The following is a 26,387-nucleotide window of genomic DNA, read 5'->3' as shown; positions in this document are numbered from 1 at the left end:
TCTATGAGCTTATATCATGTTCTGTGGCATGAAGATGATTTCTCCAGCAGGAATAGACTGACTGGATTATTTTTTAATGCTCTGCAACTGCAAACATTAATCTTTACTCAGGAGAAGTAGCTCATTTCTCCCTTATTTCCATACTTTGAGATTGAATTCATTTCCTCCTCATTTCATTTGCAATAATGAAAATAGGCATCTATTCCTTACATACTTCATTAAGCCTTTTACAGTGATTCTTGGGCTACTTTACACCAAAGACTAAAAACTCCAGTATTTCAATACTCTAATGCTATAGAGCAGGATTTTCTTCAGAAACTCCCCAGTTCTAGTCCTGGTTCCACAATTACCTTTTCCTCCACTGCAGCATAAAAGCAGTTTTTAATACTTAATTTCTGTATCCCATTTGTACATACTGATTATAGAGGGTTCTGACAAGGCCATATTCTCCTTGATAATACCACGGATGTAAAAAGTGAATAACAGCCCACATAAACATATTCAAATTCATAGGAAAAAGATCTTGCTACAAGACAATCATGACTGTTCTCAGACTGCCAGGACACAGATCTAATATTTTACTTTGCTGATCACTGGTCATCGTTTTCTCCTATAGTAAATGAGAATCCAAAAAAATTCTTAAACACTTCTTTCAGCAACAGTGCTAGCATAAACATTTCCCCCTTATCCTGCTTGTTCCTGGTATTCATTTTTGCTGTTTATTTTTAACCTGGACTGATTCCCAGATCTATTTCATTGTATGGCCTGCTAACAGCTATGCTGGCATTGCTGATGGAGTAATGCAGGGATAAAGAAGGGCTGATGACAAAGAGGGATGCTTCAAGTCTGTGCTGCCACGAAACCACACCTCTGAAAACACAGCTTTAGTATTACAATGTATCTTCTATATGATGGGATAGTATTCCGAATTGAGCTGTAGACATCAGAGAGCAAATTATGAGCACTTAACATTCACCTCCTTAGACCCTCAACCTGCACCAGCTGCTTCTGTTGATAACATACAGCCCAAACTCTGTTTGTTGACTACTGGGGAGCAGTGAATATTCTTACTGCAACTGAGGCTTTGACATATGAGCATTTGCAAATCTTCCTCTGGTAGTCTGAGGTATTGCTGCCTCCAGGTGTCCTTTTTGCTCTTCTGCCAAAACCAAGTAGCAGTGAGCAGAAGGGAATGCCTGAGCCTCAGCCTCTTCCAGTACAAAGCACAGTATCTCAGCTCAGCCGCCTTTAAGCTTTCTCCCACATCTCCCTCACACACAACTAGGATCCCCCTATCCCCATAGAACAGACTGAAGAGGAGGTTGGAAGGCGAGCTTTCATGTACTCTGTTTCTGCTCACCCCATACTCCCTTGGCAGTACCATACTCAACCCCTTTCCCAACTAGAATTTCTTCACATTGAAGCTCTATTTCAGTTCCAGGTATGTTCCTTTTTCACTTACTCCCTACAGCAAACCTTCTTCTCTGCTGCCAACTAGTTATCGGGGTCACAGTGGTTTATAACCAGGGGAAGTGAACCTGAGTGGTAGTGCCAAACTGCAAGAAAACAACTAGGGCAAGGGCAGCTGTCCCCTTGATGCTGTTCCTCCACAAACAGCTACTAGCTGGGAGAGGTGAGGCTCTGGAAGGCCTGTGGTTAGCTGGGGAAAATAACATGTGAAATCTGTGTAGCAAGATTCACCAGAGTTAATCTCGAAAAACACATAAATTATTGCTTGCATAGGAAAAGTTTAAGAAAGCATTTTTGTCGTGTTTCTCCATTCTGTTACTGAACCATCATCAAGAGGTTTGTGGTCAGGATTAGCAGCAAGAAGGCACAGCCCATTGCTATTTCAATATTAATGCCATTTGTGACACATTCTGAGTTATGACTCTAACAGAAGAAAATGCCTCATGATCAGAATCACTTGGGTGGAGCCTTCAGGCAAACAAAAGCTGAACACCAGCCAATCGATGTTTTCTCTTGGTGATCTGAAGTTGTAATCTGATTATGAAAATGAACCTTAGGAAGGCATCAAGTAATCTCCAGCTGAGGACTGTTAAGGCCATACAGGGATGGGCAGTTTTATGCAGTAGTTTGTAATAATTCATTTGCAGTTGATGATTATGTCATATTTAATACACGGTTCCTTCTAAACTCCTATGTTATTCACAAAACTGCTGGGGAAAAAAACAGCAAATGCTTTTGACAGAGAGCTTTTCAGCCCAAACTGATCTTAGATACATTTCCACCACAGTTTTAAAGACAGACATCTTCCAGAAATAGAAAAAAAAAAAAAAAAAAAAAAAAAGAAAGAAAAAAGAACATAACCATCTCTGGCTAAGCACAAGTAAATAAACAAGCCTTTGGCACTACTATTCCCAAGCAGAGAGCTCACAAATGTGCTACCTTCTGATGCCCACTCAAACCCTGCTTGCTATGTTATTTTTTAGTCCTATCCTGCAATTCTGTAATGCAAAATGGTGCCCACATGTAAAATCTTCAGTAGCCCATGCTATTTTGATTCACCTCTTCAATGAAGGCAAGAGGACTGAAATTTTCCACTTGCACTGGAAAGTCCTAAATGTTTTAATTCAGCATTTATTTTCGTAGTTTTTTTCATAATCCTGTGAAGTCTCGTATTCTTTTTTTCTGTTTACCCTCAGATAACACCGGGTACATATACATTGTACCCACAGAGCAGTAGCCAATGAGCTGACTCCTCAGCAGGACCTTTAGCTCAGGATAAGCATTGCCCCAACACTGTTTCCCTTCAGCTCAGAGCTAAGACAAAGCGAGCTTATGCCAGTGAGAAAAAAACATGTGAAAATACCTGCAGATTCTCCTTAGGGGGTTTTATAGCAGCTGCCCTGCTAATCGAGGAGCACTGGGGGACCTCAGGAAATTATAATGAATTTTGCTCTGCAGTAACACAGCAGTCTCTCTGTAGCTTTTGCTGTGAACCAAGAGCTCATCGATTAGGTTGCTGGAAAGGAAAATGAGAGAACACCCCCACTAAATTAGAGGCTTGCTAAAGAAGGGCAAATTGCATTTTCTATGTGAGGAGCATACCCCAAGGAAATAAAAAGGAAAAATACAAGAATCCTTTCTCTCTCCATTGAGAGCTGTAGAAGAACTAACTTTTCTCACTGTCTGGGTAGCACTACTTTTACCATTTGGTTTATAATAAAAAAGTTTAAGCCTCCGCTGCCTCCCTTCATTTGCCATTAGAACTTCACTAAAGGTGACAGGCATTTCATTTTCCTCTAAATCCATCTGTGACACTCATCGGCGCCGCGCTCTGTGCAGCAGGCGCTGGGGATGCCGGGAATGCTCGGCCATGCCCAGATCCAGACCTTGTGTTTAAGCCGTGGCTCCTGCCAGCTGGAGACACATTTAACATTCCCTGCATGACTTGAGCAGCTCAGCCACTTTCCCACATTCCACAGCTGGCCTCCCACCACCCTGCAGCCTGTGAGCATGCAGCACAGGGGTCATATCCTTGCCATCAATTCTCAAGTAGAGCTTGCTATTGAAAATGCAGGAGAATGCTGCATGGAGCCATGCGGCCCACCTCCCACATGTCCCAGTCTCCCAAAAGTGGCACAGCTACATACAAAAAAGTACTTTCCATTTGTTTGTCAGCTCCTCTATGCTATATACAAGGTCTGCATATCTTGGGAGCCACAAAATGGTTGGGCGGCAACCCTGCAACGTTACAGAACAAATCTTTACTACTATGAGTAATCCCAGTGCTTTACAACAGGGTACATTTGGAAAGAAAGTCTTTCAGGACCTCATGCATGAGAGTTTATTGTTAACAGTCCTTTTCTTCTGACTGCAAATTCACGCTGCTTCACATGGATGCCCCGTTTATTCCTGTCCTTGTGAAGAAATTAAAGAAAATAAAAGATGAAAAAAGGAAGCATGGGGTCTGGAGATTTCATTTTTTTTTTTAATTTCCACACTTCAGTTAATGGGAGAAGGTGGTTTGTATTTACTTTTTGTAATGTCTACAAGCTCAACTGTATTGTGCCTTTTTTTGTTATGATTTTTATATGATGAAAAAATTCACAGTAATGAATTTCTGGGAGAATTCGTGAAGACATCTATATTCATTAAACAGTGAGATTTTATGACAGTGACTTCCTGACAATTCATTCTTGGGAGATATCATAAAAAAAAAAAAACAACAAAAGCAAAAACCACCAACAAAAACCAGCTATTCAAACAACTTAAGGGTTAGACATCAGGACTTTATGGCGACAATGACTACGAGGGAAACCTATTGTGTGATCTCTATCTGGATTCCTCGTCTATCTAATTCCAATCACATCAGTGGTTAGGGACTGTACAAATAAAGTTGCTTGCACAAAGTTAAACCTGAGGGCGATGGACAGAAAGGTCTACAAACACATTTTAGTTTTCCCTGGAAACAGAGAGCAGGACAGAACACACAGATCATTGACTTTCTGAGGTACAGCACAGCATTGTTAACAACACCAAACTGGTTTGTGCAGCTGATGGGAGCACCAACTGTGTGCACCAAGACTACTGAGGTAACTACAGAAGCTGGCTCATGCAACTGGACAGGGAGCCAAAACAATGTCGGAGCATTACTCATGGATCATTTTAGGAAATTATTTTGGGACACAAACAAGACCTAATGTCTGTTCAGCACCTTACCCTGGACCCAAGCATATGCCAGAAAGTACCTATTAGACTATGCAGTTTATTTGGGTGTTACAATTCATTAATTGTTTTAACACTTTATTTTATTAATAAAGTTAATATCTTTAAAAATTTAGACCATTATGCTATTGTTATAACATACAGACATCTGGCCAACATTCTGAATTATCAGATAACATCCTTCCCCTTACTTTAAAAAGTTAAGTCAAAGGTGAAAGAAAAGGGTAACTAAAATAAAAAGCTATCTTCCCTTTACAATAAAAAAAATAAAAAAAAAAGAGAGAGAGAGAAACATAATTAGTACATACTATTCTCTATAAATTCATGTTAAGCTACACTGTGGTTCAGGAGTTACCATAACAAGTAAAATATGGTCTAGCTCTAAACGCACCTAATGGAGATTTATCATGGATGCAGTGACAAGCCCTTATCTGTGCTGGGCTGGCTGGCACCAGCACACAGAGCAACCAGCTACAAATGCATGCTATTAGGTATTATTAAAAGAAAAATGGGCTGCCAGTGAGAAGGTAGATATATATTAGCAGGCACAGAAAGTTGATTAAGACAATTATTTACAGCCACAAGTTATTCAGTGTAGTACAATTATTTTTAATGCCTTAAAGGAAATTTGATGATGGCAATTCAAAGCGAACCAGTTGCAATGGCTTTCAGAGTCTACCCATTTATTCACTAGGCACAAGCCCACTCAAATTGGAAGAAATACTCTGGAATGAAGCTGGTGAGGTTAGCCACAGACCCCCAACAGCTTGTCCATGGCCAGTTTTTGGATGGATGACAGGTTGGGCATGAGCCTGCAGTGTGCCCCTGTGGCCAAAAAGGCCAATGGCATTCTGGGGTGCATTAAAAAGAACGTGGCCAGCAGGTCAAGGGAGGTGATCCTCCCCCTTTACTCTGCCCTGGTAAAGCCTCATCTGGAGTACTGTGTCCAGTTCTGGGCTTCCCAGTACAAAAAAGACAGGGATCTCTTGGAAAGAGTCCAGTGTAGGGCCACAAAGATGGTGAAGAACCTGGAGCATCTCCCCTATAAAGATAGGCTAATTGAACTGGGTATGTTTAGCCTTGAGAAAAGAAGACTGAAAGGGGACCTGATCCAGGTCTATAAATATCTGAGGTGTCGGGGGCAAAGTGGTGAGGTCAGACTTCTCAGCAGTGTGTGGAGACAGGACAAGGGGAAATGGCCAGAAACTGAAGCATAGGAAGTTCTGCACTAATGTGTACAAGAACTTCTTTATGGTGAGGGTAACAGAGCACTGGAACAGGCTGCCCAGGGGGCTTAGAGTCTCCTTCTCTGGAGATATTAAAGACCTGCCTGGATGCCTACCTGTGTGATCTGGTGTAGGGAACCTGCTTTGGCAGGGGGGGTGGACTCGATGATCTCTGGAGGTCCCTTCCAGCCCCTACCATTCTGTGACTCTGTGAACTTTCTGAGTAAGCAAAAGCAGTGAGATTTGTTGGGACAGGAATTTGCTACTTTGCAGGATGTGTACCTCCTGGGAGTTGTGATACACAGATAGCAGGAACACACACGTACACAAATCCCTATCTCAGCAAGCATTCAAGCTTCTGTGGCTCACAGTGGATGCAGCTGTGATTCGCAGCAGGGATTTGCCTTCAGGTTTAGCATTTCCTTTTCCTCACAGCAGCCCACAATTCTTGCTCATCTAAATACCAGCCACCACCTAAGCCCTAAGAGTGTCCCCCTTTGTCTCCACTTTGCAACCACAAAGCAGGATACCAAACTGCTTTGTGCATACAATGAATTCCTCTCACTGTCCACACTCTTACTGTCCATTAATTTATGGACTTAGAGCATAAACATATTAATTCCACTTTGCAAGCCAGGGACTTTTTTTGGATTCCCAGACCATACGATGATCCATCTAAATTAAAATGAACTCACTAGATACCAGAGGAACGTTTTTGTACTAAAAATAGGAGGGAAAGGTACTGGTAGTAATTAGCAATGTAATACCAACCCCAACTGGCTGAAAGACCTGATTCAAAGGAAAGTAATTTGAGAAAATTAATTTTAATGGTAGTAAAATTCCTGAATATTCAGAAGCAAAAATAGCTTCTTGAGGGTGCTTGCAATAGTCCCACCTACAACCAATAGCAAACACATGGTAGGACTGCTAACGAATCTGTTTATCAGCACTGACACAGGAACCCATGCGCTGCTTCTATTTTCGCTGTGGGAAGCAGCATTTCTTGCCTGTTGCCACTCCCAGCTGTATCCCCATCCACACTAACGAGGTGCCATGCTTCCCAAACTGAAAAAAAATATTCCAGAGCAGACACCACTGAGGGTCTGTGAACATGAAGTGATGATTATTCGTCTTGCCATTCAGCTCTAGTAGAGAAGAACATAATTATTCTATCATAACTGTAATAGACTGCAATTTCAGACAATAGTGTGAATAATTCTTGGTCAATGAGCAGTAACATACAGCTCAGTGAAAGCAAAGAGAACGTATCGTTTAAACATTTTAATTACTAGTATACAAACATTACAAAAGCCTCTTAATATTCAATGAGCAAGTATTGCGATTATCTGAAATGGCACAGATTAACATTATTACATCAGAAAGCAAGGGTCAAAAGGTCTCACTTAAAAAAAAATAGAGTATTTGAAGGAAAACAGATTCAAAGCATTCATGCTTGTAGCTTGCTTATAAGCTTTGAACTGGACTTCCCTTCTGGGTGCTGATGAAAGTTTTGAGCATTTTTCATATGTAATAGAATTAGCGCTCAGCTTTCTGCCGTGTCATCAGCTGCCTGCAACCTACTTAATTGTCCTAGATTTAAGCGAGTCATATACTGCATATTTAAATTCATATCCCACATCAGCTTCCATTTTTACCTGCAGCCATTAATATTAACAGTTCTTCATTAAAAAGGTTCCCTGAGTTACAGTCTCTACATGAGCAGCTCAACTGAAACAGTAACGTAAGTTACAAGCACATAAAAGCTATTCTGACATATACATATACAAATTTCATATCCAAAATATTTTTTAAATAATTCGAAAAAAGCACAGACTGATTATAAAACCATTTAGGTGATTCTAGAAATTCCTGCTGTTATAGTGCGCAACACAAGTACTTGTACGATTACTGACAAGCCGACCTGAAATTCCAGTTCAGATTATCCTCTGTTAAGGTCTACCAGCTGGCTTGCTGCTCCAGTATAAATTTGCTTGCTTTCCTTGGGTTACACTGCTAAAGAAAGGATGAGTACCTGGATGCTTATTAGTCACAGGCACAAGGGTTTACAAGCACTATCAAACTTAATTTCCCAGTATGTCAAATGACTATTATTCCACAACTGCAACCCACATATTCAGGTACACATTCGCACTGTGGAAGTGAGCTCATATTTTACTACATCCTTACTATCATTTTCTTATATCTAGTTTACTTCTTAAGCTCCATAGGTGAAAGCGTAAAGTTCTGACCCCTAGTGAGCACAGCTATCATGGGATAGAGTTACAAGTGAATGTTCTCTATTCCTGTTTATGTTGTAAGTTCCAAGAATGACGATCATATGAGTACAATGGAGGTCTTTTAGCCATATGCTGACACGAAAGAAAAGTTCAGCTCTGTTGTTTAATTGTGTATGCCCCAGTGCTAGGCAACTCTCCAGACCTTACTGTAAACAATCTTTAAGATTCATCCAGATCAGCATGATAATGAAGCTTATGCTTCTTATGCTAAACTTTACACAACAGTTCTGTTGCTGTTGGTTTGTTTGTTTTGAATATTTAGCTATACTAAAACACAGACATCATACCAGGCTGACCTTCCTATTTTAAAGAATAGTGAGTAGCCCCTCCAGAGCCATAGTCTAATATTGCTTTTACTGAGTGTAATTTTCCTTGATAGAAAATGGATCTGTTACCTTTTGCTACCTTGCCTGGTGAATATACACATCACAGCCTAATAAATGGCAACAATAGATTAATAAAGATGAAAGCACATGCTCAACAAACATATCAATGAATATTTTAATGGAGTGAAAAAGCACTTTATATTTCCACAAGCTATATGGCTCATCCGAAAATAATCATGATCCAACAAGTATGCAGGCACATAATAATGTAAAACTGGCACCATTAACTCTAATGTATAATCATTATGAAGTTATTTTTGTTAATGTAAAGACAGGCATCATCCAACTACAAAAATATACAACTGAGGGAAAAAAAAAAAGGACATATGTGCTCCTTTGAGAGAAAGTTATTAGAACTGCAGACTGGGTGTGTGTAGGCAGACAATTATGAGACAAAGAACACCACATTCCAAACTTCAGTTCAATAAAAGAGGAGAGTTCATTTACTGTTTAAAGGACATCATTTACAGTGTTCCAAGTTTCTATTATATAAGTGTTTCTGTTTTATATACTCAGCAGGGCAGTGAAATTTCACTTAAGAAATGACTACTAGATTTGAAATGAGTGTATAGTCTTCATGTGAAATCATTCATCAAGGATGAGTACTGTAAGATGTACTTTCTGTAATTAGTTGTCATATTGCAACATAACAGAATATCCACTGCAGTATTTCTCCAACTACATACCTTTGAATACTTAGGCAACGACCAACAGGCAATACAGAGCTACGGTAAAGGCAGGACAAACAGTTCAGGCTTGATCTACAGATATCAGATATAACTTCAAATTTGAAATCATGTGAATATTCTTAACTACATGATACCTCCAAATGCTACTCCCGTCATTAAGCATTTTAAGTATTGTGGCACTGGGCTGAAGGCTGATTAAATTTTATATAAATGAAGTACTAGGAAAAGATAGCATCTAATTTTGTTGGAAATAGTGTGCATATATAAAGCCATTTTGACAATGAGATGTACTTGTTGCTTAGTTCCCCTACAAGTTAATAACTAGTCTGACATTATCTGATATTATGCTGGTTACCCAGCCTAATTGCTCTCTTCTACTAGAAATATATTTCATTCCAACTATTTCTAATGTGTAATTTGATTCTCCGTTCTTAGCTACATATCAGTCATGGGATACATTCCATAGTTATGAAGTATTACCTTGAGAGATTTCGTGGTTCCCAGCACACGGCCAATTTCTGCCCTGGGATGCAAATGTGCAATTCTCTTTGAAATCTAGACTTTAGCTGAGTTCTTCTTTTGCATTTAGAGTAAAACACTACTCCGCATTACTTCTTCAGCTTCATTCCCCTCCAATTATACAGCTATTACAGAGCAGAGTTCATGTCTCATGCCAATGCTTAGCATAATTAAATACATCTATGTGTACATATCGTGGTAGTTTTTTATAAAGCTAAGCTACTTCACATCCATTTTCTATTCAGTATGGCTTTTTATTTATAAAGCTATTATTTAAAATAAGGGTGTTCATGTATTTATGGTACACACGTTCAAGTAGTTCCTTGTATGCTTCCTCACTGCATAATCTAGAAACTTTCCAAAATGAAATTAAATTCCAGACTTTCCTATAACCTCAGTACTTACAATATGCAAGAAAGAAGACATCAAAAAGAACGCAGAGAAATCTCATCTGCATTCTTCTAAGTATGCTGGGGCCCAATCCTGAATAGTGCATGCAGACAAAATTGTCACTTAGGTAAGTGAATGAATATTCATTATGCATTTATTTACTTGTAGCATTATTGGATTTAGCCATCTAATTAAAACTATTAAAAGTATTAATTAGAAGGCAATACAGTTAATAGAGTTTTAGTTTACTGAGCTTAGTGCACCAAATTTGCTCAATTAAGCCTTGTCTACACTCACAAACTCACCAGAACTACTCTAAAATAACCTCTGTTAGCAGACATGCAGGTATGCGGACATCTATGCAGGAATTCATAGCAATCACTAATTCCAGAAAACTGTTTCCTTACAATTTGCACTACATTAAATTTTTAAGTGTGGAAAAGGTCCAAATCTTGTTAGCATCAGTATTCTGCACCTTTGATAACTTTTATTTTCTAAGCCTCCAGTGTGCTTACATCACTGTTTTCAAACACGAGAAGCTCAGTCCTGAAAAGCAGGAACTAAAGTCTTGTGTATCCATACAAACTGTATCAGATTAAAGGGAGAATAGTTAGAAACCCTTGTAAGTAACTCCATGAGAAAGCAATCACAGTTGAGAATAAGAATGCCTTTTCTTATTTGGCTGGCTTTGAAAGTGGATTAAGCTGTTTTGGACAATGGGACTCTTATTGAAGAAGAAAGCCCCACTCACTTGAAATTATTTGGGGATAATTATTCCAGAATACTTAATAAATCCTTATACCTGGCCTTCCACCAGCGCTCGCTGTGCTGGTATTGTGCACAATGCCTGCAAAGCAGTTGTCTCTCAAAGAACCCTACTGACAGAATCAAGCAATTAGATGCCAAAAAGCATTCTCAGAGGATCGCTGCACATGAGAAATGCAGGACAAAACTACGCACTGCCAAAATGCAGGGATTTTATCATTTTTTGTGGGCTAGCATCACAAATACAAGCACTGGTTAAAAAAAGAACAATAAAAAATGAAAGCAAAACAAAATGTCATACAAAAAAAAGTCACAAAAAAAAAAAAAAAAAAAAGGAAGCAGGAGAAACAGAGCTGTTAAATCTGAACAAAATAAAAGTTATCTTCTATCAACCAGATGTAGCTTCAGGATAGAACATACAAAGTGTGAAATCATTACCTACTGTTTATGACTCTTTCCTCATAAAACTAAAGCCCTTCTTTGGGCTGTGTTGATCCATAGTAGTAGGCTGGCAGAAAACACACTCTCTGTCTTACCTCTCTGTACAACCATCATCTACACCACCTCCAGAAGTTACCACAAAGTAGAGATGCATTCTGGCCACCACACAAAAAATATGAATTAAAACATGTAAATGTGTCCCATCTCTGTTTGAGGAACAGAAAACGATGTTCTCTGGTGGCAACTTTTAGCACTTTAAACCTGCTCTTGGTCTTGCTTTTCCCTACAAGTGATCTTAATCTGAAGAGAAAGCCCATCTCTGCTCACCAAAGCAGGCTGTGCTGTTATTTCTAGCCTGAGCTCAGGCTGCCAGCAAGGACCTTGGCCTCGGATTTTCCATCTGACTGACACATGACCAGAACAGCACGCTCAGACACAGAAGGGTTCTAACATTGTACCCAAAGTGCAAATGAATGATGAAAACTATAATATGAGAAGGCACGGCTCTATGTGCAAAGTTTAAAAACATGAATTTATGCTGTTATAATTTCACTCAGGCTGCTATACACTGTATATTTTCAACTGAGCTCTTTTTCTTTTTTCTTTCTTTCTTTCTTTTTTTTTTTTTTTTTTTTTTTTTTTTTTAATATTGAGATGGCTGCTGAATTCTTTTCTTTAGCCACTTTTGCCAGGAGTACTGTGCGATACAGTCTAGTGATAAAATCTGCCTGCCAAGTGGATGCCAACTATTTCTGCATTTAGTCTTTACTATAGCATATATTTCTTGCACTTGCATTGATGCCAGACCCACCAGGATGAGAGAATTTATGAAAATGTTGAAAATAAAAAAGAATAATAACATCACCACATCACTTAAGAGCATGCTCAAGAAGTCCTTATGCTTACACTATTTTCAGTGTAATAAAAAAAGAAGAAGAAGTTACAAGAAACAAGATTAAATGGCAAATTCTGGCAAGCTTACCTTTGTAAGGTACTTCCACAGCATCACACTATGGACACACCAGCTTAGAGGCAAAGATAACTGCCAAATTTATCCCACAGATATCTTTTGTCCTCTCAAAATCTACATGAAACAAGACCTTTCCCGGAGGTTTTGCCTGTCTATCCTACAAAATTCCACTGTTTCTGTAGAATAACCTTTAATTTTTGCTGAACTTTAGCAGTGCCCAAAATGAGTTCTTGCAGAATGCTGTCTTAAATCCCCTTTTGTGGGCAAGGCAGCTCTCCCTGGGCAGCCTGGCAACCAGAGCTGCCTTCTCATGCCATGCTCTGGCACACAAGGCACAGCCACTCTACTCGGCTCTCTGCCCTTTCTCTTTCCTGCCCTTTCTGCCTTACTCTTTTCCCTTATCTTTTCTCTACAGCAATTTGCCTCTTTCAAAAACTACTTCTCATGTTTTCCCTCCATCTTATTTTGCATTTCTCACTTATGTTTTCTTCTTTTCCTATCTCAAATGATGAGACAATGCTAAAGAGATGGGCCTATGGCCAGGTTTAGAGTTGATTTAAGCCATTTTAAGGGATTTAAGGGATAAGCTCAGTGCCGGAGGTTTGAAGAAAGCCAGGCCAATGGGCTCTGTAGATCACCCCCAATTCTGTGCTCAGGCCACCAGCCCAGAGATGTCTGCTGTTTCAGTGTAGCCATCGCTACATACAACTACAGAAACCAAAGTACTCAGGTATTGTTATCATACTGGTGCCTTGAGTCTTTCTTTCCTCTTTTGTAGATACTATTCCTAAAAGTACCGATTATCAAAAGATCCTCACAAAGCTATGAGGTGATCCCAGACACAGCTCTCACCTTTTTGTTCCCAGAAAGCCCAGCTCAGTCTCCTGATATTCTTCAGTAATTAGGCGAGTAGAAATGCTCAGACTTGTATACAGCAAGCCCTGATATCAGAAAGCCTTCACTTCACTGTCTCCAAGGTATCCACAGTAAATGGCTCCCGAATTCAGCTTTGGCTGGCATGAACAATACTCTGGTACAGCCTAGAGATTCTGCATCTGTCTCATCTAAACTGAAAAAAATGGGGGTCTGTAGCAAAATAAATACAGATGATCTTATAATATTTTATATTTTTAAATATTAACTTGCAAAAAAATACAATGAAGATCCTCCTGCATGACTTTTCTGCAAAGACAAGATTCCATGGCCATGAAATTAAACTACACATGGAGCTCACTATCAGTGTCAACAGAAGGCCTATGGTCTTAATTCATGAGAAAAATCACAGCAAAGTGACTGTTTTACACATGAATGCCTTCATTTCACACAGGCAGCAACACGGGTTATTTAATAAATAATACATGTACATACGTACATCACTAGTTTGCCCAATATCTTGAATTACAGACCACTCTGCAGAGACACCACACTGTCAAGAATCCAAGAGTAATAATACCTAGTCCATTAAGGAAATTGAATCAACAGCAAGTATTTCCTAACAACTGGCACATAAATCTAAAGTAATATATATATATGGCACATTTCAAAATGTGTATATACAATGTTAGCAATTGCTACCAGAAAACAGGGATCTGCAGCAACCTCCCTTGACGACAGCAGCTGGATGAGATGCAGCACACTTTCCACCAGTGACAGAGATGGAATAAATGTTTGGAGAAGACACTCAGATGAAGCCCTACTTTTAAGAAGATCCACTCCAGAAAAATACAGGAGCTATATTGTTCAACATATATGCATTTCTAGACTTGACATGAATATCAGCAAGAGGAGCCATTTATGCTAATCTTCACAGAGATAAGTGGGGTACAAGTAAGCACAGAAAATGGCCTACTGTGTTTCACCTGAGTTAAAAAATGAATATTTATTATTCATTTCTCCATTGTTCAATTATTCATTTGACACAGAACTCCACTTTCATTTTTAAAAGGAGGAAAGTGGAAGCAGATATAACATGCGTAGTCGCTTTTCTGCATCTTTTGGGGCAGTATGACACAGTAAACTGCCATTCTTTCACTTTTACAGTGTGGGGCTGCTTTTTTTTTCCTCCCAGAATGACACACAGCTACTTTGCATGTAAGCGTTAGACATTAGATATCCCCCTAGTCCCAGGCAAACAACTAAATAGAAGTAAAATATAGCATTTAAAATTCCCAAGAAGACAAATACATAATGTATATGCATGAATTTCTCCTCAATCCTTATTTTTTGTAAAAATCTTCACATTTCTTTATGTTCAGATAGCCCAGCCACCATCAAGGTAAACATGCTAAGATAAAGGAGGAAGTAAAGAAGTGTTCATTAAGGTAATCCCATTTCCATTATAATAATTTGGAGCAATAATGCCACTGTCCAGCCAGAAGGAAGTCATTTTAAGGCTAACATTATCCTGTCTCTAAATATATATTCTGGCACCAAACAAGGGAACTGATTTTCAGAATAAATGAACAACCACAGACACACTTCTTAGCAGTGTGAAGAAAAAAAGAGGAAAATAAAACAAAAATGAACTGATATTTTTTTTCTAATCATCAGCTTGGCTGCTAACTAAACCTGGTTGGTTGATTTACTGGTTTTTTGTTTGTCTGTGGTCTTGTGGGGTTTCTTCTTTGCTTTTGTTTTCCATCAGAATCAACATCTTCAGGATTAACTTCAGGGTTTGGGATCATTAAAGATTCTGATTATCATACGTTCAAGTGAGAATCCTTATAACACATAGGGGAGAGAGTATATGAAAGACACTTGAGAGAAGTCCTGACAGGGTGGGCTGGAGGTGCTGATGAGTAGGTTGAAAGCTGTTCAGACATCCATAGATTCTAACACTGATGAATTTACTATAATTTCCAAGAAAAGTCACGTGAGATACAGCTGAACTGTAAAGGAAGGGCAACACACTCATTCTTCCCCTGTTTTCTCTACCAGAAAATCAGAACATTGCTCTCCTGAGTCCACTTTGCTGCTCCTGTAAATAGTATCTGCTCGTAGAGAAACAAGATGTAATTTAGAGTTAATTGTTGTTGGTTTTTTCCTACTATTATTTTTAATCCATGAGCAAGATAAAAAGTTATCAGCAAATTCATATGTGATGCAGGAACAAGAAACATCAGCCTAAAGAAGTAATTTCATATGAGAACATATACATGTCTGTCACAACCTACAACATCATCTTTGTAGCCCTACAATGCCCTGACAGGAGAAAAATAAACAGACAAACAAAATCTTAAATTTTAAGCAGCTTATATATGATACTAGCTGAAATGGGATAAAGGAACTTGCATGCTGAAGAGATTATTGAAATGGCATTTGTATATTTGTAGAATACACATAAAAAGAAAAAGATAATTCCTTCTATGCCTTTCCTTTCCAAATGCCACACCACAGCCTACAGCGAGGAAACACGGACAGAACAGTTACTTTAGAGATGGTTACACTGATGATACACTTATCAGAGCGCACTTTATAGGATCACAGCTAACTCAGTTTGTTTGGGATGTCTGGAGGTCATCCAGTCCAACTTCCTCTGAGAGCAGCTTCAGCTGGAGCAGGTGGTACAAGGACAGAAATACCACAGCCTTTCTCCACACTTGTTCAGGTGCTTGGCCACCCTTGTGGCAAGAAAAAATTAGTTCATATCTAATTACAATTTTCTCATGTTACAACTTGCACCTATTGCCTTGAATCCTATTGACTACTCTGTGAGAAAACTATCAGATCCACAGACAATGGAGGGCAGTGGATGTCATTCACATTGATTTCATTCTCTCACTCTATACTATTGCACCCAAGGTTGGACTTTATGGTTTGGAAGGGTGGACAAGTTGATGGGAATTAAACTGGAACAGTCAGGCTCAGAGAACCCCAGTTAATGGGTCACTTCCTACCTAGAGGCCAGTAACCACTGGAGCACTGCAGGTGCCTATATCAGAACTGGCCTGCTTAGCACATTTACAACAGCTTTGCTTTACATGCACAGCCCTTCACGCTGGGACAGGCTGGGGGCTGCTCTGCTGGAACAGGCCTGGGGCTGAGCAGCACACCCTCAAGCACAGCTCCCGGGGTGAGGGAAGCAATTGAGCCCTTCTGCTCTGCATTCAACAAAGCAAAATAACTCAACTGTGTCAAAAGAACAACTGAATATCACTAATGTATCTTCCCACCTGGAACAACCAAAGAATCTGAACTTTAGGGTCAAAAGAGGTAAGAGGAATTCTGGAGGCTTTGGTCCTGTGAGCAGAGATGTTCATCACTACAGAATACCCCTATGAATTCCTCTCACTTTAAAATGCAATTGTCAAAAGCGAAACTGGAAGGAACCAGAAGGTCACAGGCGCTATTCAAGGAACTCAAAGCTTCTATCACAAACCTTTCCTAAATGTTTTTTCTAGGAGACAGAATGTTTTAGCTAGTACTTTTCCAAATGAGTCACTAACACCCTTGTCTTAATTCTACAGTTGCTGCTATTCTGAAGTGCCAGCCTTCCCCCCCTCTCTCCAGAATGAAATAAAATATCAATGTTGCACTGTGCTGAAAATGGAAAGTTAGATGTAACATTATGCTACAAGGTCTCATTTACTTTCAATTCTTTCTTCCTCACAGACCTGTAGCTACCTTAAGGACTCTCAGCAACTTACTTCACACTTTCCCCCACATGCATTGGTTGTAAGAATGAAACACAGACTGAACTGTTTTGTTTTTAAACATTCACTGCACCAATTATCAAACTCAATTTAAAACAGAGAGTGAGAAATAAATTCATAAAAAATGATGCTAGCATTAGCTTACACGTGCAATCACAGATATAGGTTACCTATGAGCAATGTCATATCTTCCTTTGGTTTGGATCCTTCATCCTTGCTGCTAAGGACATGGAAAAAACTGTAATTAGAGAAGCAAGCAACATCATTTTGTTGTATGAAAGCAGGAGATGAGCGGGTATACTATTCTGGGGGCACAGCTTTACCCCACAGCCATGAAAATCTCCAGCTTCTCAGGTTTCTCATTAGTTGCTGCACTGCAATAATTCATTACATTTGGGAGTTTGGGGGTTAGTTTTCTGTCAGACTGGTTTCTTGATTCAGCTCAGTGAGTGACCACGCCAGTACTGGCACTCAGGAAGGGGCAGGAATGAGTTGCCCGGGGCAATGGGGAAAGACAAGACTGCCCTTTTTGGCTGCTGTGCATAGCTATGTAAAATTAAAGTGATTATGTAGCTATGGCCTGAGGGACTGAAGAGGTCACAGATACTGCCACAGCCTATAAACTGCCACAGAAACTGTGTCAGTGTGTGTTGCCAAGAGACAAGCAAGGGAATTCAGTTCTTAACCTGTAGTAAAAGCCACAAAGTGAAACCCATTCCTCCTACCCCTGGATGGAGGACCAAGCCCTCACTCTTAGCTTTCTTTGGTCTTGCGGAACACTCTTGGTTAGCACTCTTTATCCATTTGGAATGACTTTGAAGTAATTTCCATGGGCCTTACGCATTATAACGAAACTTCAGAAGTTTAGCTCAAATATATTTTGAAATATTTTCATCAAGCCTGAGCAATTGAGCATAAGTACAGCTTCATACCATGAAGAAAGCAGTTAATCAAGCCCATCATGAAATATGTGAACTGTGGTACCCATGTCCAAGCCAAGCTCTTAGCCTTCCTCAATAAGACAATATAACTCAGCTTAGAATTTAACAAAATTACATTTAAAGGCAGAGCTCTGTATTTTCAGCAGAGGATTACTAAGCAGGTACATAAATGCAGATAATAATTACCACCTATTAGCTACAGTAAATACGAGCTGGATTTGTTGTGTGCCTGTGTTCTGACTGACATGAATTAAATTCAGATAAACAGATTCTTATCAGCACATTTGCCCAACATTTTTCACTGCTCTGAGTAAGTAGGTGCTTTTCCCACAGACAGTTGTGACCACAGCTCTGCACAGACCATAGAACACATGCAATACAACAAAAAAACAAGTATACCACTTGCAGCAAGCTTTTAGCTAGATTTGAGCATGTATCTCATATCTTTCTCAAACTGAAAACATCATTTCACGAAAAACAGTGTATTTTATATTGTTATTTATTCCTGATTCTGGCTACTTAGAAGGCTGTAACTGAAAATGCAACTGTATCGACCTGCATTTTTCAGTTTATTACCATGCCTTTGTTCAAACCTCTTTATTGATATCACAACAAGTGTACTTCATTAGGAGCACTGAATCAGTAGCATCAATTATCTTTCTGAGTAAGACTGATGGATCTGGTATCAACATTGATAGGACAGATTGCTGGGCTACAAAGCACGTTAGCAATTCTCTCAGGTTTTTGTTTGTTTTATTTTGATCATTTTATGTATGCCCTAAATAGAAAAGTAGTTTTAAAGAGTGCTTTGCTAAATTGTGTTAATCTCCACTGGAAATTTTCAATAATTTGGCAAATCTCTGTGTTCCTTCAGCTTGAAGTGGAAACTTAGAAGTTTACTCACAGGAAATTTCATCATTGATTGAGACCTGCATTTTTATGCTCAAAGCAGCAGCAAAGAATTTTGAAGAACACAGTCCTTTTTACATATAAGTGTAAGAAGGCAAACAGCAAGCACAGCTCTGGTTTATAGAGAAAACTATCATCATTACCAAAAGTAACAGTAAAGTTGTGAAAGAAAACATACTTTAAAGCACTATTTTATTGAAAGAAATTTAACTTCTCCCCCACAAACTTACTGCATGCTTTTCATGACTGCCTTGGGATACTGCACTGAAAGCAAAGCTAAAAAATACATTAGTACAAATCAGACACGCCACACAGTTCTCATCTCCTGTGGTTGTTGCCCACTTACTTCATAGACCCTTATCACTGAAAAAATGATCTGAACGCAGTTTCGGAATACACCTGGTGCCTGGGGAGATAACAACCAAGCACAACAGGAAAACAGCACTGAATGAGCTTTTTGAGCCTTTTTCAAGCCATATATTGGTTTACCACTTTTGCGTAAAAGTCAATCCCATAATATTACTGGGCTCAGGATCTGACTCATACACCAGCAGTAAAGTTACTACAGAATCAAGTAGAGGGACTAAGATTTTGTTGACATTTGTTAAATGAGGCCAATCATGCAGTATCAAATTAAGCCCCAAGCACAGTGTACTCCAGGGATGAGTTTAGTCTCCAACTTCTTGAAATTACAGACCTAATAAGAATCTGTCATTTCTGCCATTAATGATGTGAGGAAAAGATCTTTTCTTTGTAATATGCAAATTCAGCCTTTAAGCACATATATATGTGAATATATATATATACATACATACATAAATACATATATACACATCCATATATATATATATATATATAGGTTACATTAAGGCAAGAAAGTCATGGCTTTTTAAACCACTCTTAAAACAATTCCATAGCAAAACATACAAAACAAGCACATCTTAAGGGCACTATCACTGCCTCTCCTTGATAACAGCCTTGAGCACACCATCTACACATTACACTGCCTCACTTTGTCTCCTCCCAAATTATGAATAGTATGTTATTGCAAGTCACCTCCAAATTAAACATAACCAGCAGATCCCAAGCACTAATCAAATTTCAAAGAAATAATAAAACTTTGCTCATTTGAAATCAAAAGCAAAACTCACATTGACTTCAATGAAGCCAGTCTTCACAATGAAGACACTGTGAAATATTTCTGCACTTTGTGTATCTTTATCAGCATCAGAGTAATTTACAGAATTACAATGGTGATGCACTTGAACACACAATACATTAACACACGTCCTTCCTCACTCCACCAAACAATGCCATGTTTCCAGTGTGGAGTATCTAGGCTCAATCTTTAAATTATTGCTATTAACAGCGTATCTGGTTGCATCTTGCTTCTGGTGTGTATTTACCCATCAGACTAATCTGACATTATATCTCAAGTGAGGCCTTGGTACAGAATAATTCAAGGCAAAATTGGAGTATTTCAAGGCAAAGAGGACAAATGCGTGCACAGCAATGTGCAAACTTTGCCTGATCCAATTCTAGTAAGGATTCAATTTCTGAAAATACAAGAATTATTTTTCTGAAGAGCATATTTCTAGTTCACAGCAAGCTACCCAAACTAAACTTCAAAAGTTAAAAGGAGCTGTAACTGGGACAAGGACAGAGATCTCCACTCAAACGATGACAGCAGGAATGATTACATAAACCAGCCACTGAGATCAGTCACAAAAAGCCAGTGGCCTCTCAGGTGGATGGACACAACCATTCCCAATTCTGGAACGGACGTTTGGGAGAAGACAAAACGCTGTTCATGGGGAACACTCTTCCCTTCTCCATTTTTTACATCCCCCGAGATTATTAAATGGAGCTGGAGGGATCATTTCCAGCGCTTTCAAGTATTACTTCCACAATGTGGTGCACTTTCAGAAGGGGTTCTTTGGGTAGTTACACCTAAGGGACACAATAAAACCTTTGCCTTGCAGGAATAGGAAAGAACACATTTAAGAGGCTAATGGGATCATGTATCTGTGTGAAAACAAAAAAGGTCTGCCTGCAGCAAACCTGTGATTCCCCTCACCCCACTCCTCAATGGATATTCAAACCCTGCCCGGAACCAGAGACATCAGAATTATGGACAATTAAAAACTTAGCAAATGTGTATATTATTTCTATCAGATTTTATAAACACATTCACCCATTCTCTGTGTTCCTATAAACCCATCTTGCCTCTCATTGTGTACAGATTTTGCAGTCATAGGGTATATGAAGTAAAAATAAACAAAACTGATTAGAACTGGTAATCATCTGTGCTGGTTGAAATCAGCTCAGAAGCCAGTAACACTTTTTAGAGGGCAGCAGACATTTGCTGGTCATAGAAAGCCGAGGAAAGGAAATCAGCAGCAGCAAACCATTGGGGTGTTCTGCAGCTTCAGCTCTAGAATCAGCAGCTCCTTCATCTGCCTGCTAGCTCTGTGCCCTGGATGCTAAACGGCAGATTACCCACAGCCTCCTAATAAGAAAGTTTCCTATCTGCGTTGTAGCATTATTACAGCAAGGTCCCTTTTATCTGGTGTCCCAGTTACTCTGCCATCAACAGGTTTGCACAAAAACTCAATGTTCCCATTTTAAAGTTTGCTGTCAACAGCCTGAAAACACATCTTTGACATGGTAGGATCTGCCTGCTCACCTCCTGTTTCCATCCATCCACAGAACTGCCTACAAACCTACACACAGTTCCGGAAATATTAGTTCTAACTGCAAGGGCACTCAATTTGCAGCCACCAAATGACACAGTTAAGCAGCTGGAAGGATGGCATAAGGAAATTTAGCAAAATTCACAAGATTTGTGAATTGAGTTGTTGTCATCTAACACCACGTGAAAGAGATAGTACGTGATTGTTATCTATTATCTATTGCTATAAAATGCCCACACTTCAAATAAATCAAGCCCTCCATAACAAACATTGCCTTTTTCTACAAACACTTTCATACACTAAGAAAATCTGCGTTAAGATACAGAAGTCTATCACTAGAATTAGACAGTTAGATTGTCGCGTTATTCTCCAAAGAAAAAAAAAACAATATGGACAGCTAGGACAAAGTCTTTGTAAATCAGTGTGTGCTGAGTCCCCAAACTCCTTTAGAACAGTAGGTAAAGGAAAACAAAGCAGAAATTCCCATCTGTTCCTTACTTGACCAAAACAAACAAGGTACGGCCTGATGATGCCCATTTATATTTGTTTATCAGCACTCCAGCTGCCTGGCTTTTGTTACAACACTGCCCTGCATGCCTACCAGTCAGAATGGCATTTAAGGTTTAGTAAAACATATATATTTTAATTAGTATCATTTTCTAAAATCTCAATGTCCACCAGACTTTGGAAATATGTTTGATGCTCTCTGACATGCCAAGCAATGTTACAATACAGGAACCGTCCTAAAACATACACTTAATAGAAGATGCAAAAAAAAAATTAATAGATATTAATTTAGTAAAATAGCGTAAAAATGGTGTGAGCCCAGAAAAAACAGGAGGTTATAAAAGCTTAAACTTGAAACCATTTCAAACTTTCTATTTGCACAGCCATGATGATTTTTCATATTAAAAGCCTTACACCTTCTTCCAATGTTTATTTTGTTCATTTTATTTAAGTAAGCCCATGGCTTCCCTCATCTCTTTCAATGCTGAACGCCCCACGATTAAGGGGAAGGAGGTGCTGAATCATGGCAACTGTTTGTATTTCCTCCCAGAATACGTGACTGAAACAGCTTCAATGCTTCATGGATAAGATTGCGAAGATCATAACAGATAAACACAAAATCTGTTCTTAAAATTTATAGCATATTTTGTAGCAATTAAAAGTCAACCATATCACATTTAACCCTAAGAACCATTAGCAGTGCATGCAACATCTAATGAGTATTTCTGAGCTCTCAATGGAGAAAAAAAAATATATATATTTTTTCAAGTATATATATATATTTGGGGAAAATATATATTTTTTCAAGTATATATTTATATATTTTCAAGTAATTTCTGTCATCTACTAATCATCAGTTTGTGGTTTATTAGTCAGCAGATTTTCCATCATCACTTAAGGAAGGACAAGATGCGAAGCAAAACTTCCAGCCTCAGTATCAATTCCTTTCCCCCTGTGTGACCATCCACTGCCAACCACACAGACAGCAAAGGCTATTCAGTTCTATTCTAATGAGGTTCTGACAAGAACCAAAGCTCTCTCCAGAATTACTGACATGTTCAGTGTACTGGGCAGTGGTTCTTTTTAGAATCCAAGGAACAAACCAACTGGAAAAGATGAATTAAATTATTTTTTTCAGAGAGGATTCATAATGAGATTTCTTCCATTACTGAATTCTGCATGCTCGAATGTCAAAACTCAGGGGTACCGGCCCTCCTGCCCCCAGCAAGGGGCCACCTGGTCTCTTTCCTTTTTTTAAAACCAAGATCTCTCAAAGGAGGGAACTTTAGATCCCAGATATTTGATTTCACGTGTGTAGGTCAAACAGCTGTGAGCTCTCCCTGCTGAAACAAAGTAACGTGATTTCAGGCCCCATCATTTCATAGTGAAGACTGCAAGATGTTTTGAAGAAGATGTCCCTGGCTGTAATGCAAATCAATATCAAATTATCTGTACAGGAAACATTTTCAGAAGATGGTCCATCAAGCTTTCTCATAGGATCATGGATTTCTAGGACCATATCCTAGTAACTACAGTAAGCTATTAGAGCTCTCCTCCCTCTTCAATTATTTACAGGTCAGGAAAGCCAAGTGACATTGCTTTATGCATATTCAATGGTACAGACTTGGTTCCGAACTTACTAACGCCACATCAAATCACAAAAGTAAACGCTTCTGAACAAAGACATTTTCTCATTTGAGAATGCAGATATAGGCGTACATTGGAGAGCGGAGTGATGCAAGGGGCTATCTGCCAGGCATTGTACTTTCCTAAAAATAATGCATGGAAATATCCATATCTAAAGAGTGGTGAAGCGACACCTCTGCGGCATAATCTGTAAATGGTGACACGCTCTCCTGTTTAGCCCAGTGTCAATTACACACGTAAGAGATAATTACTCACTTCAAATCACCTAAAGACCTTCATCGTATTTCTGTCAATTTCTGTGTATGTGAAAGAACGTTTCAAAGCCTCCTCACTGCTGACTTGTAAAACGTCTCATGACTGTCAGACCAAATCTATTTTTCGGCCAAGCGCTATAAATTACATCTCACAATACAGTATCACAGGGCACAATGAACAGAAGAGCCTATCGTATGTGCAGATAAAGAGAATTCTTGTCCTCTCACTGCCATACAGGCCGGGCACTTCCATGGAGGAAAAAAAAATAAGAAAAAAAAAAAGAGAAAAGGAAGGAAAAAATCAAACCACAGCACAGTTATAACCTCTAACAAAAAGTTCACACACTGAAGCCTCATATGGGTCCGTTTTGATTTGTGAGGAGTGACACTGGTGGTTGGAGAGGCTTATGCTAAATGTTCCAGACAGCTGATGCAACCACCTCTGCATCTGCCAGTTTGCAGCGTGATGCTTCTAGAGCAGCGTAAGGGCTGGCTGCCCTCACAGCCTCAGAGGAGAGAAGGAAAAAATAATAAAAAGGACAAAAACCTGGGGATCTAACACCGCTACAACTGCTAAAATCCATTTTCCGGCGCACGGCAGCTACCCGCAGACAGCACGAACCGTCGGCAGCCGGCTCCTAAACGCCTTTTCAAGCCAGTTTGGAAACTGCGAGGCGGCTGCTCACAAAGGTCCAACTCCTCAGACAATGCGGACCCGCCGGCGCTCGGCCAGGCGGCGGTGTCCCCACCGGGTTGAAATTACGATCGCCACCGGCATATCGCGGCCGTGCCCCTTCCCCGGCCCAAAGCGCGGCCAACAGCAGCGTCTCGGGGCCGCCGCCCGAACTCTGGGTCGTTCCCCGAGCAAAGCCGGACGACGGCGGCGGCGGGGCCCGCGGAGCTCCGCTTTGCCGAGGGCGTGCGGGGGAAGGGAGCGCCGGGAGGATGAGGAGGGTCCGGCGGGGCGGCGGGCAGGCGGCGAGGAGCCGGCAGGAAGGGGCCGCCGGCTCTTTCCTGTCTCCGACCTCCGGACGATCCCGCCCGTCCCCCCCCCCGGGCCGCGTCCGCGCCCCGGACCCCGTCCGGCTGCAGCCCCGCCACGCCGTGCCCTACCTTCGCCTGCAGATACTGGGGGTAGTAGTAGGTGGTGTACTGGGGGTACATCTGCTGTTTCCACACTTTGCCCATGAAGCTGGAAATGTAGCCTGCAGTGCAGGGTTGGGGGGGCACTTTAGGGGGCTCCGGCCGCCTCTCCGTCTCTCCTCCTCGCTGGCGGCGGCGGCGGCTGCTGCTCCTCGGCCGAGCGCGGACCTTCCTCCTCCGCCCCGAAGCCACAGCGGAGCGGGCAGCGGGGGCAGGCGCTCTCTCTCTCTCTCTCTTCCCCAGCGAGTTGCTGCCAAGTCCCCGCCCGGCCGGGCCGAGCAGCGGCGGGCCGGCTGCGGAGCGGGGAGCTCTCGGGGCGGCGGCGGCGGTACCAGGCGGCGGGGCCGGGCTGGCGGCGAGCGGGAGGAGGGAAGGGAGGGGGCGAGGGGCGGCGCTTAGCCCCGCTCCGCGCCCGCCGGGTGAGCCCCGGGCCCGACCGGCGGCGGGGCAACCCCGGGGATAGTGCGGGGCCGGGCAGCGAGGAGCGGAACGGGGGGTCGGAGCTTCGGCTGCGGAAGGGCTGCGGTGGTCGCGCCCGCAGCCGGCGCGGCTCTGACCTAATTAGCCGGCTCGGGCTTTGTTACCGCCTTTGTGCGGCTCGAAGCGGAGAGGTGATGCCGGGCCCAGGTTTTCGGGAGGACTGGGGACGATTTCGGACAGCTCCGTTTGGCTGGCGGCGAGGGGTCTGTCGGGCTGTTGGGATGAGAAGAAACCGCAGTTCTAAAGCCAGAACGGCAGCCACAGTACCGGACCGAATTGTCCGTCTGGTCCTTAGTGCATCCTTGCATTTGTACTTGTGCCAGCTGCGCCGGGTGCGCCTCAGCCTCGAGCAGGAAGAGTTCCTCTTGCAGGCAATACCAGGCACAGTTGGCTGTTTATCTCCGAAGGAGAATTTCCCAAACATCAGAAGCAGGGACCAACAACACTTCTTAATCTGCCGGTATTTATAATAAAAGCGCTTAATCCAGCAGGTTTAGTTCTGAAACCGTGTCTTTTCTACCCAAAGATAAACTGATCCTCAGAATATTAAGTAGATGCCACTTCTTTGTCACGTTAATCACTCTGGTTTGTCTTACTGCACTACTTATGAACAACATATATGCAAGGTCCATCACAGCTGTTGGGTGTACAAGTGTTAACCAAGCTGAATGTGCCTGCAGCAGAAAGGATTTAAAAACTTAAGGATTTGCAGACATGCCAGTACAATAGCAAGGGCAGCCTTTCTGCAGCCATGAATCCCTGGAGGAGCCAAGCAACGGGAGGGAA

The 26,387-nt window shown here is 40.9% G+C and overlaps 1 protein-coding gene across 2 annotated transcripts in view; it reads right to left on the bottom strand.

Moving 5' to 3' along the window:
* Positions 1-25,467, bottom strand: part of RBMS1 (RNA binding motif single stranded interacting protein 1) — a 137,098-nt gene extending 111,631 nt beyond the window's left edge. For both annotated transcript variants that reach the window (XM_015869076.3, XM_015869077.3), the window contains exon 1: positions 25,092-25,467. In XM_015869076.3, coding sequence (XP_015724562.1) covers positions 25,092-25,166 — 75 coding nt within the window. In that variant the 5' untranslated portion in view covers positions 25,167-25,467. The remainder of the gene's footprint in view (positions 1-25,091) is intronic.
* Positions 25,468-26,387: the final 920 nt, after the last annotated feature.

This window comes from Coturnix japonica, chromosome 7 (assembly GCF_054131305.1).
Source record: "Coturnix japonica strain WE chromosome 7, WE-NBRP24, whole genome shotgun sequence".
In the NCBI taxonomy this organism is placed as follows: domain Eukaryota; kingdom Metazoa; phylum Chordata; class Aves; order Galliformes; family Phasianidae; genus Coturnix; species Coturnix japonica.
This window is presented reverse-complemented; position numbering and strand designations above follow the sequence as displayed.